General features: G+C 42.8%; 1 protein-coding gene across 1 annotated transcript in view; it reads left to right on the top strand.

The window, feature by feature from the left end:
• The first annotated feature begins 223 nt into the window (after positions 1–223).
• CLCN1 (chloride voltage-gated channel 1) overlaps positions 224–19,649 on the top strand; it is a 55,682-nt gene continuing 36,256 nt past the window's right edge. The window contains exons 1-2 of the mRNA XM_057368304.1: positions 224–274; positions 19,328–19,570. Coding sequence (XP_057224287.1) covers positions 224–274; positions 19,328–19,570 — 294 coding nt within the window. The remainder of the gene's footprint in view (positions 275–19,327; positions 19,571–19,649) is intronic.

Raw genomic sequence — 19,649 nt, 5'->3', positions numbered from 1 at the left:
AGATTAAAGCAGGGGAGCAGACAGAACAGGAGGGGGCAGGGAGTCTCTGGTTACACTCTCCCTCTCTGTCTTTCCCTCACCAGTAACCTTCTCTCTCAGGGTGCTCTGAGGGATTTTAGCTGAATCCTTGCGCCTGTTTCACTCCATGATTTTGCTGTGGGGGGCAGACAGGAAGACATTGCCCTGAACAACCCCTACTCCACAGGACGTTGTCTCTGGGGATATGACTGGGGATGCCTCTCCAACGAAAGCGTTCCGATACCAAGAAACTCTGGTGAGTACGATACCTGCAGCAGCACAGAATGTTTCCTACAGGAGAGCTGGCTTCCCTGCTCTGCTTAAGGGGCTGAACGCTTTCTTTGCCTACAAATATCCTTCCCTTTTTGCACTGGATGAACTCTGGGAGAGATCTGCCTGAGCACATGATCCAATAGTGGCTTCCTCCACTTGAGAATGTGGCTATATTCTCCTCTTTWCAGTAAAGAAATACTTCTTAATCCCCATGGGTGAAAAATTGGCATCATCAGACTGGTTAAAAATGCTGGAGTGACAGAGCTGAGTCTGCAGAGCTGCACCTGCTGGTTGTGAATGGGTTTCTCTATTCCAGACAATCACAGATGAGGCACTGAAACCATTCCCTGCTCTTCATTACAGCTCCCAGATGTGGTTAGGATTCTGCCATAGTGGTGTTTACAGGCGCTGTGAGAGCGTGGACCATGTTGCTCTAAGGCATCCTTTGGGCACATCCCAGCGAGGTCTTGCACTGCTTTGGGTTGTAGGTATTTGGATGTGCAGACTGTTTGGCCTTTTTCTGCTTTAGCTATTTTAAAGAGTTACTAGGAGAACTAAGATTGCTTGCATCTCCGTGAGTCCTCACACTTTACTGGACAAGTGGAGGTTTGTACTGTGCCTAAAAAGCCTYCTCCTTTSGTCTCTGAGGTGAGAATTAGCATCMYACAGCCCAAATTGCCTAAGGAACAGCATGAATCAAATCCCAGCCTCTAAAAGTGGAGAGTGGCCTGTTTGTACCTGAGCATGYGAAGTTTTGGTGGCAGTGTTTTAGAAATAAGACTCTGTTGGGGCTGAGATAAAAATGAAATCTATCTTCTTTGAGCTACTGCAAAGAAGAAGAAGAAATATGGAGACTTTTTACATGTTGCTCACTGGCATCTCTTGAGCACATCTCAGTAGGATTTTGTACTGTTTTGTTTTAAAGGTGTTTGGATGCAGGCTGTTGCCACCCTTTCTGGTTTTCGTTTCTAGAGCACCTAGTTTAGTAARGAGAAGGTATGGTTTTTTTGGGAGCAGTAAGCTGAGGTGAAGAACTGAGAGTAGCTTTCAGTCAGAAATCTGCTGAACACTGCTCTTGTGTATGACACAGTGCCTTACAGATGGATGAAGAACTGTGTGATCTTTAGTGTGACCACACAGCCCTTTATGACTGAAATCTTGATTCCAAATCCAGACTTACATAATGAAGGTAAATTTCCTAGTGCTCCACGTAGGCACATCGCAAGCACACACCCTCAGCTCAACAGTGTTTTATTAAGAACGCTATTTATCACCTATAAAGTATTAATATTGCTGAAGGAGCCAATCACTACAGTGGAAAGGCTGGATTAGGATATATTTCATCTCTCTTGGCCTGACTTCCTGCAGTTAAATATAAAAAAGAATCATTCTCAGTGTCAGGAGTGAGTAGCATCAGCAGTAAAGCATTCAGTATGAGCCTAATGTGGGACGTAAAGGGATTGCCATGACCTGTTTGTGCTATAAACAAACATGTAATGATTGCATGAGGTACTGAACTGTAAGGAAATACAACAAACACAAACAAAAGCAGTGGTAAAGAGGAGAGCATGAGACAGCACAAGATGCAGAAATACTAAGTATGCTACTTGGATTAATGGCTATATTTTTTCTGTAACTATCACAAACTCAGGATTCTCTACAGTTTTTAGGTTTTGGTTCTTCAGTGTAGARCTAGACTAGTCAGAGTACACAGACTAATGAGAGTTTTCTTGAATGCTTGCRGGAAGTCACAGTTGCACCAGATTTCTTGAGTTCAGAAAGTATGATTTGTATAACTTGAGCTAAAGCAAGTCTTCAACAAAATATTTGTCCATTACTAAATTTCTATTTGTGAGAGAAAGAAATATATACCAATATATATATCAGTTATACCAACTGATTAATAAATTTACCTCTAATATTTGCCATTAAGAGCTCTTTTAGGCTCCTGGATAGGACAGGATTGTGTCATAAATCATATTTGTTTGATTCCTCGAGTACTTGCATAGGTAAACCCCAAATGACTAGTTCTTTGTTGAATTTAARTCACCCCATCCCTGATAAGCTTTATGATAAGGAGGCAGCCATGCTACAACCTGTTTCATTAGAGATGACTCTAAAGTTAGGAATTCTTTGAGAATGACTGTCTATACTCGAGTCCTTTGGGATCAAAGGCAGAGTAGCAGCTAGTTACTGGAGCAGCTAACTGCTGGATCTAATCCAGGCATTAGTGCAAAGAAGGCACTGAATCACTAATCTCAATTGAAGATAAATTATTTCTCAAAATGAGCAAAATGAAGAACATTTATAAGGATTCAGTGGCAAGTGAAAAGGGGACTGTAATTCTGGATGTTGTTGCCTCAAGTGGATACCAGACACTTTCAGGACTTGAGTATCTCAGCAATTTACACCTTAAAATGCTATCTTTAGGAGCAGGCTCCTCTCAAGTATCAGCATTACATCTGTTCACGTACTCAGTCATGTTGGCTCTTTCTTGTTTAGTGKGTGAGCAGAAGCAGAGGACACTTCTGAACTAACACTGCGTACATCAGTTTCCAGGCACAAAGAACCGCTGCTCTCTGGGCATGCTGGTCAGYAGGGAAAAAGAGACAGTAGGTCATGGCCTGGCTTCAAAGACTGTGGGAACAGCTATTGTTTTCCTCTCATTTAGAAAATCTRTTGCAGCACAATTCACAGGTTAAGTCACTTATGAAACCCTTATACCTTGGGATGAGGAGAGATGGTAAATGAGGTAGCTGCTGGTCAGCCTTCAAGGTCACAAATCATCTACGTGGGAGTGCTGAGACTCAGCTGGCCATTTCTTGTCCTTAAATCCCTTCTATGATTCAAGTCTCTCTGCTTCTTTATGTAATATGGCCTTGTTTTTTTTGTTTGTTTGTTTGTTTTTTCTGCTCCTGGTTCTTTTTTATTTTTTTCAACAATCACTTTTAGCCATTTCTTTCCTAGATGTTCATCGCCTCCTTGTCACTTACTCTTTTACCATTCTCTTGTTATCCTCACATACCTTCTCCTCATTCCTGTCTTCTGCTGGGTCTCCTCACTTTTTTTCTCTGCTGTTCTTGCTCTCAGTGTACATGAGGCCAAGTGTTAGGTTTCACAGCTGTGTTTTTCTCTGTGCCTTCCACACATCACTGCCATTGGATTCTGTTCTAAAAATATCCCATGTGACCCTTTCCATGCGCTGTCCCAAGGCAGAGGGGGGATCCTCCACAGCTCCCCTCTCCTATTTTTCTTTGTGAAGATGTTGTCAATCATACAGAAAGTAATGTTAGAAGGCAGAAGAGACCTGGGGAACTGAGGTCATGAGAAATACCACTTGTGCAGATTTGTATTGCCCATTCCAAAGCTGGAGAGGACAAAAGATKCAGATGAACATGGGGCCAAGTTGTACATGGCATGATGTAGACTGCTGACAGTGACAATAGAAAAGAAATAAAGGAATTTTCCTCAGCCCATCCCTGTGTGGGAGAGATGTTCAGAGCTGCCCTACCTGTTTAAAAGATAAGGATAGGAATTTTTACTGTATTTTGTTGTGGCAATAAACTCCACTGTGAGATATAGCAGCTRCTTCAGGAAATTTTCTCATTTCCAATGTATATTGCTAGCAGACCTGGTCTCTCTAGTTCTGTTAATAATGGGAGTTTGCCTGCCAGTATTTTGATTTTGTCGCCATCAAAGCAAAAAAACCCAAGAATTATTGAAGTATCTAGAAYGGAAGGGAACTCTGGAAGTATCTARTCCAACATCCTGCTCAGTCCTGAATTTCCCTTGTTCAAAATCATGGCTGTTGCCTCTTGCACCTTTCTTGTGCCTCTCTAAGGGGASCCTGGCTCTGTCTTGTCTATGTTCTCCCTCTGGGTCATGGCAGACAGCAAATAGATGCCCTCAGCCTCYTCTCTGGGGTGAATAAACCCTGTTYCTTCAGCCTCTCCAGKCAAGGCTTCTTGAGGTGACACCCACAGCTCCACATCAGTGCTGTATATTCCTGACCTAAATGCTTTTCCCATGGAGAAGGTTTGGTTTGACYGTGGCACATGCAACAGAAATGTACCAAAGGCTTTTCTTTGCCTGGCTGTTGCCCATGTTGTCCTTGTACTGAACTGTGGGAGCAGTCACAGCTCTAGAGTAGCGGGTTGCCTGCAGACACCACACCCTGGATAGGGGGTGCAGCGGACCTTCTCTGCTACTTGCGAAAAATAGTTATTTTCACTTATTTCCAAATCATTCAGGTATTGGGCTCTGTTGTGAAGGTGTCCAGAATGACAAGTTTTAATATGCTATATCCAAACTGCCCAAAGTGTCCAGGTACACAGTGGGGCCCTCACAGCTCAGGAGCTGGCTGGATAGTAGTGGCATTTTCCCTCAGCACTGCAGTTGTCCATTCCTGAGAAAGCTGTCACAACTGTAGCACAGTAGAAGTAAGAACATTCTTCAGTGAGTTTGTCCAGCAAAATGTCCCTTATTTATGATGCTAAAAAAATTAAGATTTCCAATGAATTGTACAGGCCTCCTGCCCAAACAAATCCTAAGGGCTGGCAGYATGCTGATCAGTCTAAACCTTGCTATTTATCTTGTACTGTAAAAAGTAAAAAAACTTGTTCATGTGTGAGTGTCATATGGGAGCATCCCACTTTTGGGTGAAACCTAATAGGTTAGCTGCATGCTATAAGCTTTTTTACATGGACAAAGAAAATACATAATCATTTTGATAGCTGGTGTATTCTACTTTAGCAATATAGAAGATTAGATTATTTCAGGCAAACTTGGAAGAGGGGATATATGTATGGGAAGCCCATGTACTAGAATTCCTGGCATTAAAAACAGATAAACCTGTTGCTAGTAAAAATTCTCAACAATGGCATTTGAGGTACAACTGGAATACAGAGATTACTGCCCCAGCTGTACAGCAGGTGGCATACAAAGTATGGTAGATGAGAAATAATTCATCAATACAGAAATGCACGGCAAATAAAAATCCTCAAGGTGAAGTTGACTATTGTTGTGAATCTCCACAAAATCACAGCAAAGAACTTGGGCACGCTGAAGAGAAGCTGGCAGAAAGCATTACATAAAAATAAGTTATTTTGTCAATGTTTACTTTAGCAAAATAGAAGGAAGTTGCTGCTGTCAGTGTCAATGGAACAACTTCCAYGTACCTGTATGATACAATGGTCACTGTTAACTTTTAACACAGAAGCAGGACAGACATAAGTTTAATAGTGTTGGACACTACCTTTTTAGAATCTGCTCATTTCAAGGCTTCATATTTGCTGTTTAGTGACATAAAACTTCTTGGGGGAACCAGATTTTGTTGCTGTTTCTTTGCACAGGAAGACATACAATATTTTCATACTTGTTAATCATACAATTTTCACCACTGAACACAGAGGCAGAAGAGAGATCGTCCATGAGTTGTGATTGCAACAAACACTTCAGTCTTTGGACCTTGATAAGGACATGGGCACAATTGAAGGATATGCTGATGTTTTTAAAACTCAGCCATTTCTCTCTACAAGAAATTCCTGACTCTCAGTGAAGAAACTGGTTTTATTTGCTCTTAAAGGAACCAAGTGGCTGTCGGGATTGACAATCATCCATTCCCACAATGTATTTGTAAAAGATCATGGGTCAGGAATGTTTGCCTATCATCTCTCAGCATTGAGGGTGGAATATAAAAATACATMAAAATACAAAACTCCTTTGTCTATTGCACAGTGCTATGGTGAGTGTGAGTAGCACCTACACCTTTTTAAAGGAAATAATTGCCTGAAGCTCTGAAAACTCTGACAAATTACATGCAGTAGGTTGTTTTCTGATTCGGTGCTGTGAGGGAACATTACCTTGTGCAGCCCCACACAAGGGGGGGGTTTCAGATTAAAATTTGTCCAACTAGTCTTACCTGTGCATGTCTAGCATACACATCTTTTGATAGCATGTTAACTACTATAGTAAATATGGATGACTATATCCTGAGACTTGGAGTTACCCAGATCTCTGCTGTGATGTTGAAGAGAATTTGCCTGAACTCCAGTCACAAAAATGACAAGTATTTAACTGTGAGGACGAACATACTGTTTTTAACAGCTAGAGAAAAATAACCATCCATTTTTGAGTATGTGGTCAGCCTAGGTAAGCTTTTCAGAATTAGATGATGCTTTCTTCACACAGCTGGAAGAGGTCATGTTCACAGTCCCAGGAAGCAACCTGCTGGAGGAGTAAGAGCAGGGCACAAATAACCCAGGAGGCTTCTGGAGTGCATTGCCAACAAGTTCATAACACAGATAATCAAGGAGACAGCAAGAGGAGGTGCTCTGCTGGACCTGACACTGGTTAGGAGTATGAACATCCAGGACAAATTCTGAATTTGAGGAGAAAGAAGGGCTCAAAACAAGATCTCAGTCCTTGAGTTCAGGAGATCCCTTTGACTCTTCAGGGATCTTCTTGGAAGAATCCCAAGGGAAATGGCCSTGAAGGGAAGAGGGGTCCAAGAGAGCTGGTTGATGTACAGGAATCATCTCCAAGCTCAAGAATGATCCATCCTGATAAGCAGGAAGTCGAGCAAAGGCAGCAGGAGGCCTGCCTTAATTAGGAAGGAGCTCCTGACTGAACTCAGACGGGTGACCTTGGAGGAATCTAGGGACACCAGCCACATGTGTAGGATGAGTTTAAGAAAACCAAAGCTCATCTGGAGTTTAATCTGGTAAGGGACATGAAGGGCAACAAGAAAGACTTCTACAGGTGTATCAGCAGCAAAATGAAGGCAATGGAAAACGTGGGCCCTCTTCTAAAGAATCAAGGCAGTCTTATTCTAAAGAAGATGATGAAGAACAAGGACCCTCATTGGAGGAGGATGAGGACAGGGAGCATTTAAACAAATTGCGCATGCACAAATCCGTGGAATGTGATGGGATTCACCTACAAGCAGAAGGGAGTTGGTCAATTTAATTGAAAGGCCACTCTCTAGTCAAAGGTCATAGGGATTCAGAGTGGTTACAGAAGACAGGAAGGAAACAAATCACTCCTATCTTCAGAAGGAGCAAGAAGTCCAGCAAACCACAAGCTGGCCCACTTCACCACAATCCCCATAAAGGTGATAGAGCAACTCACCTTGGGAACCATTCCCAGACACGTGAAGGACAGAAAGATGATTGGGAGTAGCCAGCATGGAATTGTGAAGGGAAGGTTATGCTTAACTAACATATAGGTCGGTGATCAGATGAGACAGCCTGGTGGATGAAGGAAGAGCGGTGGATTATGTTTATCTTTACATTAGCAATGCTTTTGTTTCCCACCACATTCTCACAGTAAAGCTGATTAAGCAGAGGCTGAACAAGTGGACCTTGAGGTGGTTTGAAAACTGAACTGGCTGAACCCCAGGGCTCAAGCAGTTGTGATCAGCAGCACATCCTTCCACTTAGCTGTGATGAGCCTGTACCCGGAGTCTGTGTCCAGGTCTGAGCTCTCCAGTTCATAAAACATACAGAGCTACTGAGGAGAGTTCTGCAAAAGGCCAAGGATGAAAGGACTGGAGCATCTCAGATCTGAGGAAAAGCTAAAGAGCTGGGATTGTTCAGCAAAGGCTCAGGGGAGATCTTGTTATCTAATGGAAGACTGAAGATGGTGGAGCCATTCTCTTCTCAGCAGTGCCCAGTCAGTCACAGGACAAGACGGAACAGGCACAAATTAAAACACTGGAATTTCTGTCTGAACGCAAACAAAGAGGCTTTTGCATGCCCAAGCACTGTCACAGGTTTGCTTGGAGTTCTTGTTCCATCCTTGGAGACATCTAAAAGCTGTCTGGACACAGCCKAAGGTAACTTTCTCCTGCTGACGCTGCTTGAACATGGTATTGGATAAGACAGCAGGTGTTCCATCGAAAGCTCARATATTCAGTAATTCTGTAATTAACTAAAGTACTCAGAGGAACKGCAGTGCAAGTGACCTACTGGTCTACAAGATTATTGTCTTCTAAATATGACACAGAATGTGTTTTTAATTCCTTGTCTGTAATGAACCCTCTTATCTACCCTTGTTGTTAAATGACTCACACAAAGCTGTCATTTACTTCTATTACAGAAAAGCAAATTAAAATGGTTTTCCTGCATCTAAATTCCAAAGAGTTGTGACTTCAATAGAGCAAGACCCTACCTCCTGAGATGAGGCCAAATTAACCTTCACAGTTAATTTTCTTCATGTTGTTCAATACTTAACTTTTTTTCAGACCTCATTGCCCTTTCCAGCCTGGGAGGTTCAAGTCCACTTAACTGCTTCTCACACAGCAGCTATTTCATAATTTGACCATCCTCTGAAACTCTTCCAGTTCTTCTATATTCTTTTTGAGACTAAGGGAAACAGAAAGTCAAACATTACTCAGATGTACTTGCACATCATATTTAATTAGGTATTATTTTCCTACTTCTTAACCATTCTTCTAAATAAATGCCCAAGAGGTTATTATGACCATTCTGTGTAACACCAAGATTTTATTCTTACATGGCAAGAGCTTAAATAGTTGAACAATTCTTGTGTGTGCAAAGCTAGAATGTMTGTTCCTCGTTAATCACTTTAGATTTATTGTAACTCTTTCATTTGTAATTTTATTTCTCARTCATCCTGTTAAAGCTCTGTACAATTCTTCAGTCAGTCTGTTTTTATTCCTTTGAATATCTTACTGTCACCCTRTGAGCCCTTATCCAGAGCAGAGAGGTATTTGATATTAATTCTGCTTGGCACCAAGTTTGTTATCAGTGGTAGAAGACGTGGTACTGAGGGCAGGCTGCTTTTGGTTCCAATTCCATATAGAAACAGGGCATGTTGGAAACCTCATTTCCTTTAGTTTGAAGTCCATAACACTCCTGGCTCAAAGAGCAAGAGAGCTGTAGGTTTACCTTGGCTTTCCAGGAATGGTGAAGGCAAAAACAGAATTAAACATATGGCAGCTGTGCAACAGAGTAGTGACAGAAGAAACAGYATGGTGTAGGAACTTTATTCCAGAGGTACATGGAAATCTTACTCCTGGGAAGATGAAGCAAAAGCTAAGCAAAGTTCTCTTGCCTGCAMGTGTGTTTCATTCCTGCATTTGAGCATGTACATTGTGGCTGACATGGTCTATTGACAGCACACACTGTCATTTAAGCTTTGTGTTTAAATGCTGCTTCCCTGACCTGCAGTGAACTCACTCTGAGTATGCCTCGGAGCAGTTAACTGCATGAAGACATGAGTGTTTTCCATCAGTTTACCTTTCACAGTGCTCAGGACARACATATCAGAGCTGGTGCAAGGAAGGGACTATGACCATCCTTTATTTATGCCACTCAGTTTTGGGACAGTTGTGAAGGTTCAAGCCACAATGCTGAAAAATCTTGAATTTCTGTGTCTTCTCTCTTCTTTAACCCAGCTATATTTCAAAAGCAGTATCAACTACTTTTAAGCCATGACCCTAGAAAAGTTATTTTTGTTTTTCTTATAACTGCCTCATACCAAAAGATAAAAGACCAGACTTGACACTTTGTCTGGAAATGTAGAACAAGGGACACTAAGAAGGTCAGGGTCTGATGCATCACTGGCTTTTGATTAGACAGGTGCACAGTGTGACAGGCAGCCTTTTCTCTGCAGAGCTCAAAGACAGCCTCTTKTTCCATCCTGACTAGTAGCCCCTCATTGCAAGCCCTCAGAAAGAGTCAGAATATCTACAAGAAATCCTTCCCCATGGGACCTCTCACTCCCCATTAGTTCTAGCTCTGAGCTGYTTTATGTCATCTTTATTGTCTACTTCTACTGTCCCATCACTGTGGGAAACCTCCTGAATGCTATATAGCAAATAGGTAATGTAATAATGGAGTAAAGGATTAATAGAATATGGTAAGAAACCCTGGAACACCCTTTCCTAAACCTTCCACAAAGATTTCTCTTTGGGAAAGGGACTCTTTCAGAACCTCTAGTAGTCTTGACTGACCTGGTGTCAGATATTAAAGATATTAATGCACTTCTAAACAGATCTGAATGCTCAGCAGCTGATTCAGTGCAATGATCATATTCCCCAGCACTCAGGACTATAGGTCAAGAGAGGACAGGATTGTCATGGTCAGTGTGGCAAAACTCAATATGAAATTGTGTAGAAAGGCATGTCTGTCCAAGTGGTCCAACCACAAAGTACAGTTAGATTGGTGGAGATCTCCTGCAGGAAGACAATGGAGAATCCCCCTGACCAAAGCAAGGAGAATACCCTGCCCCTACAGAGACCTCACCTCCATCCCATGGGATTTAATGATGGTGTTTTGAGTGGTTTTATTTGGAGGGAGAGGGAAGCGGGGTGAGGAACATATTGGCTTACAGGGGTGGTGCCACTGGTACCAGCTGTGCTTTTTACCAGCAAGTTCTGTAGCCAGAGCTGTGGTTCCCCTGGTTCAGAGATGCACCACAGCAACACCCTCTACATCCCTTTCCTCCTTGACCAAGAGCAGGTTTTAAGCTGCCCTGGCAAGGGTCAGCTGCATCTTGTTTCCAGAGCAATGAGACTTCAGCAAGTGGCATAGCTTGTCCTTCAGCATGGTGAGTCTGAGGAGCCTGCATACTTGTGGAAGCCCATGATCCTCATAATGCCCAAAACCCAGTAGTCTGGGGCATTTTTGCCCTTTTCTTCTTAAATAAAGGTCCCCAGCCCAGCCAGTGCACCTGTCAGACAGCAACAACTCTCTCCCTTGATGCAGGAAAAAGCAGCAGAGTCAGAGGGATTTGAAACATTTCACCAAGTCCGTCTCTGCTTTTTTTTTGTTTACTGACTCATTCCTATCAAAATATGCCATAGACCTAACATGGATATAGATAGATAAAATTTGATATACACCCCAGACCAAGGGCAGTGTTTGAACAAGATACCACACACAAGAATACTCTTTGGGACTATTGCCGATTCTGAACACCTGCAAGAACAAGACTGTGAGCAATGGTCTTGAGCAAGCACAACATCCAGAAATATGTAATTTCTCATAACAGTCTGAGAACTGAGTTTAGTTTCTAATGAACAGTCTGAGTCTGAGTTTAGCAGCTCATATAACTAATTTCAGTTCTCAACTTAAGTGRAAGTCAGAAAAGTTTCCACCATTTTTTCTCTGCACCCTCTTTTTCACTGGCCCATCATCTCTCCAGCATTCCTGTCCTTGGTTAATAGTTTCTAGTGTTGATGTATTGCCCCTTCCTGGACTTCTGTTCCAGGGTAATACTTTTAGATTCATGGACATTAAATGCCAGCCCTGGGACACAATGCCATTTATGGGGAAATTCCTGAACTTTCTTCTGCTGATTTATCTTGTCCTGGGCCTGATATACTAGGGTATCTATATMTTGGGCCTGATATACTAGGCTACCTATCTTTGACATCTGGAGACTGTTTCCCCTCATGGCTCTGGGGCACTTCTTGCACCTTTTCTCCCTTGTKGCAATCAAAATTGGCTCTTGTTGGTAGGTGTGTGTCAACTCTAGTTTAATAAGTTTGATAGAGAAAAGTCTTCCTGCAGCCTTCATGCCAAAGAGTGGCCCAGTACTTCAGCCTAATGCACATGCTTGATGCAGTTCTTCCCTTCCCCCAGCACCTTCTTACAAGCCAAAGCAAGGGGCTGAGAGAAGAGGGAGGGAGCCCAGTGAATGTCATGCTGACTCTCACTGTCATCCCTGTATCCACAGCCAGTGATAACAGCAAAGGTTATTGCYGCAGGGGAATTTCTTTGCCCTCATTTGTGATGGATTTATTATTCAGGCTGCCAAGAGAAATACTATCTTTCCTCTGTTTACCTTAGTCTTTATCTCATATTACCACCAGGGATTGTTTTATGAAAAACTGGCAAGACCCCTGCTGTGGGTTAGGAGTTTTTGTATGGGTATCTGAATTTAGATGGGGGGGAGGAGAAGGCAAACAGGAAGCTCAGTCAAAACTGTACAAGATTTACAAGTATAACTGTCCTAGTAAATAAGGTATATTAAAAAATATTCAATGGTAGTGAAAAACACATCTGTGCTACAATTCTTCTATTGACATCCTGGATCTGGTTATCTGAGATGGCACAGAACAAACTTGTACTGCCAGCAACAACTACATGGCAACCACAGAGTTTGTGTAAGTAGTTCATAGCATTTGCTCTAATCATCACAAAAGTCTGACATGTAAGCAAGACCCAAACATTACTGATTATATCTTGGYTGCAATCAGAAAAGACAGTCTCTGTCCTCACTTCTAGGTGTGTTCCCAATCCCCTCTTTACTGACATCTACATGACCATGCAACAGCCAGAATAGAGAGCTGAGCTGGCTGAAAATTATTTTTTTTTCCTTGCATCAAACTTCTTGATCATTAGTTCTAGTACATAAAAATTAGGACTGTCCTTTTCAACCAGTCTGCTCCTCAAGTGCCCTAAATTAGATAATGTGATCACCCTCTCATAGAGATGTATAGATCATAGGGCTTCAAAGAAATTACTTTTCAGGCATTTGAAAGCTGAACATGTATCAGGAAAATGAAATAAATTTTCTTGCATGTCTCTAATCCTAGCCATGGCCTCCTGGAGATACTCTGTCCCTACTCATAGATCCTTTTTCTTGACTAACTCCAGCTCAAGCACACCACAAACATGTCCTTGAAACTTTCCCAAAAATTTCCCTTTGCAAGGCSTTTTCTCCTCCTAAACCTTTCAACTATGACCACGCATCTTCCTYGCTGGCCACACCTTACATAAGAAGCATCATTCTCCGCTTGAAATCAGCCAAATCCAATTCAAACCCAGGAGCCTGTGGCAGGCCAGCTCTGCACAGCTCATCACTGCACTTTCTTTCCACACTCGTTGTGCCAGTCAGGCTGTGTCACGGCATGAYTGACAGATCTAATGGGCCATTATTCATTTTACCTGTGCAACAAGCAATCTACAGGGAGGAGGGGAAGAAAGCCACAAGCTGTAGCTTCTCTGTGCTGGATAATAACAAATTCACTAGCTTAGAGGCATACTTAGTAAGTTTYGATCATTAGAGATAAGTCTGTATTTCCTAGATATTCCTTGGTCCTTTCCACTAAAAATGTCTTCAAGCTGACTACATCAGAGAATGTTTGTGATGCAAAATTATTCTCCTAGAAAATAAGAAATACACTGAATCCACTTCAATCAGTTAATTGGGTGTTTGCTAGGTCTCACTGACTTTAGCTTCTTTTGGGTTCACAATCCAGTYAGAAAAAGTTTTCTCCTTCTCAGCAGTCTAATATTACTACTTTGTAATATTTTCTTCTATTAATACTTGCATTCATACTATGCCTATTTMATTTGTTCTTGGTTTTTCCTAAGACAAGACATTCACTTTTCTACCCCATCAGTATTACACCTCTTCGTTTGAAAAGCCTTTCAGCAGATGAAAAGAAGAAATTATTTAATAGAAGCTACGAGGTGCTGTAGGGTAGAGAATCACCAAGGGAAWTGAGGGCTGCAATTTAAGAAGAGGGGCAGCTGTAGGGGAGGAGGCATCCAAGCTGTGGAGATATGGAAACAATCTCCTAGGCAATAGAGTGTAAGCACAAAATTTTAGCAGCTCAGAAGGTCATCAACTTAATTGCAGCCAAGGTCACAGTGGGTGAGGGAGAGTTGTGCGTAGACTATATATTTATTTCTGTGCTTCCTGACTTACATGCTTGAAGTTTTCTCTATCTAAAAGAATCAAAGGATCTTATTTTTATTCTACTAAAGGCTGTCCTGTTTTGAGTTTTGAAGCCTGTTATTCTTTACCTGAGAGCTCACCAGGATAGTCAGATCTACTTTCAAGCTCCGCATGAGTTTGGATCCATTTATAAAACCTAATTTTTCTGTCTTCTCTTTCATCTGATTTTCTGTGTCTTGTACTTGTTGCTGGGTTTGTTTAAGTTCTCTCTGCTTGTTATTTTTGCTCTCAGTTCCAGCCTGTGACCACAGTGGGATGTAGGACACAACAACCTCAAGTTAAAAACTGATTTACCTTAGGTGGCATCGTCGACACAGATATGGTGCTCTGTGCAGACTGTCACAGTTGGGTTGTTTCTGGAACTGGGACATAACCCTTCCCCTTTAAAGCTCATTTGGTTTTTGCCAAGTCATGGCAGATCATATTGTCATATCATGTCATACTGCACTGCCTTCATGCCCTGTCAAGATCTGTTCAAGTTTCCTTACAAATTAATCTATTCCAACATCTACTTCAATGGCTCCTTCATGTCCTTGTGTTCCTGTAAGTGTTTATCTGATGTCTGTTGTGAGATTTTTTTTCCCATTCTGCCTCTCTCTACTTGAGTTATCAAAAGCTGATGATTCCCAAAATCTGCCCTGTTTCTGTCAATTCTGTTCTACTCAGTCTAGTATTAGTCAGTACATGTCCACTTGAATATCATCATATTATCTTGTTATTTCTCCATGATGAAAGCCCTTAAACTTTCTGGTCTTTTTACTTTTTGCTGTGAACTCAACCCTTCTCTCAAGCATCCTCTGAGAGTTCTCTGTCATCATCTCTCCATATTCAGCCTGGCTTACTATGTGCCTCTGCACAGCTTAAATTTCTGTCTTTTGCTACTCTTCGATCCTCAGTCCATGATCTATTTTTCTCTTTTACTATAAAAGCTGTCTTTTCTTCCAGTCTCCCTCCCTCTTTCTAACCCTTTTCACAGCATCCTTTCTCTCTCAAAGCTCTAATTGCCTCCAGTAGCTCTTTGAAGCCTCCATGGGTATCTTGTCTAATAAAATGTCATGGTCAAGAGCTTTGTTCTCATCTAGAAACCATTGCCTTACCTGACATCTACTGAAGTATTTTTTCTGCCTTATTACTCACTTTTGCTCCATCTGAAGCTATTGCTTGAGGTAAAATATGCTTGCTGTATCTTCTTCCTGTCCAGCATCTCATCCTCTCATGCCCTTCCATGCTTTATCTCTAATTGCCTCTGTTTCTTAGAGACTGTGTTACTTTTAAGTAGTCATCCTTTAGTCACCTTTCTCCTCTTCTTCTTTTAAAATCCCCTTTTTCACCTTCATGGTTTCTTTTGTCCCATAGACTATGTTTTATAATATCTCTTCTGCAGACTTGTGGACCTCTTGGGCTGAGCTTTCTTAAGCACAGAATACTATGTTTGCTTTGTTCTTAAATGACTCTTTCTCTGTCCTGCATGCAGGGTTCTAAGCAGCAATAACTCTGCCTCAGCAGGTTCCACTCCTGTCAGTCTGGGGTGGCTGAGGACTCTGCATCACCATCTGTTGTGATGTCTGCGCACGCAGCATCGGTGACAGCTGAAAAACAGATGTGTTTCACTCCAGAGGAGGCTGAAGTGTMCTGGTGGGCCATAAGACTTGTGCACAGTGAGGTCATGAAGTGGTCTAGATCTTTCAGGGTGAATCTGCTACAGAACAAACCAAAAAAAAAAGCTCTAGCATAAGCAGAAGTCTCAGAAGTTAGTATGATGTCTGATAAGTGTGTGGGCGGGGCATAGGGAATGTTAAGATTGTCACTGTTGATTAATAGCACTGAGATTTCAGGTGATAAATCTCCTGGGACCAGACCATGGGCCTTCAGTAATCCTCCCCCGTTTCCTCCACAGCCTCTCAGAGATTTCACTATAAAGGCAGTAGTATGGGAAGGATAGGAATGATATTTCTGCATCCTGAAAAGCATTYGGGAGAAATAAAAAAACTCAGAGAAAGGGAGACCTCAGAGAAAACTGGGAAGAAGWGGGAGAAAAATAGATGGCTGACTAGAGAAGAGACCCACCTTGGGTGACAATTCTTCCAACTTCTGTTCTTTCCTTTATTGGCACTTAATACCCTAATTTGGACTACAGCTTTAGTTTCATCTGTCACAAACAGATGTTCTTCTTGAAACATGTTTTGGAGTCCCGCTAAAGCTTGTAATATGCAAAGGATAAAAAATGGTGTATGAGCAAAGGTTGTGTACCTTTCTTCTTGCATGCCATGGAGCAGTCTAGAAACTTTTGTGAGCCTTTTACAGAGGTTTAGATGMTGAGGAGTCAAGCCACATGTATGGGTCATCTGTGTTTGTGGCTAGTGCAAGATAGTTATGGCATCTTCCTCTTATTTTTGCATCTTCCTCCAGCTCTGTGCTAATCTCCTGAGTCTGCTGATAAACTCTGAAGCCAAAGCACTACTCYATTGATGAGTGCTGGGGGTAGTGCAGATCAAGGCCTGGGAAATAAAAAGCAGGACAGAGGAGCACTAAAGAAAATATAGGAAGAAGAGCTGTGGCAGGAAATTACAGGAATAGTGATAGGGGAGATTTGACAGCAGTTGCTGTCAGCAATGCAGATTTTTTTCAGGATGTGCCCTGTATTCAGTGTTTAATAGGACTCTGCAGATCTGAAAATATGGAAAAGCCTATAAGTAAAGCTGGAACTTTACCTTTCATTAGGTCAGCTGTGCCATGTGGAAGAAATGGACAAGCTGTTGGGTCTCCAAGTTCTTCTTAGAGTGTGAAATAGAACTAGCAGGTCTCAGAGCAAATACAGAGAGCATTTGCTTTGAATTTAACTAGACCAGCGTCAGTGAGGCTGGAGGCTGTGACAGAGGTCATTGTTACCTTGGGCAGAGATGTTGTTTGATGAGAAGTGGGGATTAGTTGAACACTAGGTCCTTAGCTCCAGAGGAGCTGGGTCTTTCYTAGTGCACAGGTAACACCATCACACACTGATTGCTCAGGCTCAGCTGTGTAGTTATCACTCTGCCACTCTGTGCACTGGATGAGGTGCATTACACTCTGGGAAACGCAAGTGAGGGCTCAGGGGCTTTTTAGGATGCGTTCCTAATGATAGAAAAGGTTTCTTGTTCAAGTGCCGTCTGGAGTCATTTGGTGACTGTCAGCCTCAGGGTCCTTCATGCTTTTATTGATAAGGTGAAGCTGGGGCCAGTCTGGAAGCTGAGAGCAACAGTTCTTGGAAAAAAAAGCCTTTCAGGATAGAATCATCCTTGTTTAGGCTATTATTATATAATTATTTCCCATGGAAATTCCCCAACAGTATCATGCAAGACAGACAGTAGAGTTTGATTAGCTGGAAGACGAGGGTTCATTTTTATACAGCAGCAATTTCTAATGTGCCATTCTTGTGCCTCTTGAAAAACAAGAGCTAGAAGAGTGCACTTTCAGATAAAGGTTCTCATTAGTTTTCTGCAGTGGCTGTGATGAGTATTCTCCTCCAGTACATGTAACAGTAACTGAAGATCTGGTGCTGCATTACAGATTTGATGTTTGTTGGGTCTTAACTGTGGTCAGTCTTTAGGCTTCCTGTATATGACGTACCTTATATTTTAGACAGTTTTTTWTATTTTATACTCTATATGGTATGTGTTATGCATCATTTTTTATATAAGGCATAGTGACATTGGTCTTTCAAAAGCATCTCAGTACACTGGGAACAATTAATGCCTTTGTGGTGGCAACCTGTGAGAGCATCCAAATGTTTTTCCTCTGATTTCCTAGACAGTCACTTAGAAACTATTTTTAAAGGTGATTCATTACAAATTTTGTCCTACCTGTGGACCACAGTCTTCCTCCAGAAAACAGGGCTTGTTGACARTAAAGTGAGCACTGAGAATGAAACAGGAGACCCTGTAAATTTTGGGGCAGCACTGATATTGCTTTCGTAAATATTCAGTGCTTGCCTGGTCTGCTTCCAGTTGTGGTTTGTACAGACTGACACTATCCACGTGGATATTACTGCTAATGAATATCCGTATCTTAGCCAGAACATTAGAGAAGGTGGTTTATGGGGGAAACTAAGTGTGTCTTCCTSTTGGAGACCTTTTTTTATCTTACTCTCAAGGACCATGCAGAAAAAAMCCAAAAGAATAAATGTTTTATAGAGGTCTGCAAAATGGAATAATGAAAGCACGGTTCTGGATCCAAAAAAGGATAGTTTGTGTCTCTCTCTACCACATCCCACCTGCAAATTACTTACTCAGTATGAGTAGTTTGGCATGTGAGGTCTTTTTTTCTTGTATACAGTTTCCAGGATCTCGAACTCTCTGCTCCTCCTTAATTAATTGCCCTCAGAATACCTGTGGTTATAGGCAGCACACTGGCAGTACTGGGAGGTGTCTCCAGTCCATGCTGCTGTAACATGCTCCTCATTCCTGTCACTGGCTGGTTGCTCACTGGCTGAGCTCGTTGCTTCTTTCCCTGGCTGAGAAGCAAGGGGCAGAGTGGAGAGGAGAAGCTGTTGAAYGCTCCAGCCTGTGGAAAAGTGAGCATCAAGAAGAATCAGATTTCTGTGTACACCTCTAATTGAGTACCCACAGAGCTGTTTGGCGACATTCTTCGAAGTGTAAAGTGTTCCCCATAAGGACATGTGGGAAGGTTGTGGTTAGACTGTAATGCTCAGYAGTTTGCAGGGATGCTTGGCTCTTCCATCAGGGCCTGCTGCTGTGGACTGTGGACTCACAAAAATTCTCTTGGGACACTGAAGGCATACCCATCTTGTTCCATCTCACCATAGCTCCTGGCATCTTTATGATTGTTGCTCAGTCTTTTGGACACCTGGTACGTGGGGAGAGCAGGAGGAAGCCCACTGACCTTTGCAAACAGGGCTCGCGTGGGATGGGGAGCTGCGAGAGAAGAGACATATCCTGGATAATAATTTCTGCTTCCTCCTGTCTGCTTTCTGCCTCTGTGCTTGTAGCTCTGTCTGTCACACCACCTCCTTCCCCCAGCCCGCTCCCTCTCCTTCAGGAGTTCCCCTCTCGCTCACACCTGACATTCAATCCTGGCAGAGTCATTGCCTTTTGCTGAGATCAGACACGGCACTGGGGAATCATGTGGTGAGGAAGGCTGCTATAAATATAGTTGAACTCTTTGGGCAGGAAGGGAAGAAAGTGAGAGAGGCACAAGGAGGAGGAGGAGGGGCAGAGAGAAAGTGCAGGAGCAGGACAAGTTGGAGTGGTCTGAGGAGAGAGGGAAAGGAAGGATCAGCAGAACATGCGGAGGCCAYGCTCTCTGCCAGAGCGCGAGGTGCTTCTAGGGAAGGCCCAGAGCAGCCGCTCAGCTGCCGACGAGCGTGAGGAGGAGTAGAAAAATGGAGAGCTCAGAGAGCCAAACGCAGGAGCCCGGCTCGAAGCCAGCTTTGTGGGGGGGTGCACCGCAGTACAACCATGTCTGCTTTGAGAAACGCACCCACTACGGGATTCCTGCAGAGGCAGGACACGAGGCCGGGACCACAGGGGACGGTCTGCACTGCCCGGAGACCTCCCTCAGCTACCCACAGGTAGGGCTGGACGCCGGGACATTGTGGCAGCACAGAGCACAGGCTTCCCTGGGACCACGCCGGCTCTGGGGCTCTCAGA

Source organism: Malurus melanocephalus, unplaced genomic scaffold, assembly GCF_030028575.1.
Source record: "Malurus melanocephalus ecotype Western Australia unplaced genomic scaffold, MMel_1.1 scaffold_89, whole genome shotgun sequence".
Lineage (NCBI taxonomy): Eukaryota > Metazoa > Chordata > Aves > Passeriformes > Maluridae > Malurus > Malurus melanocephalus.
Note: the sequence above shows the minus strand (reverse complement) of the source record. Positions and strands in the feature narration are given on the sequence as shown.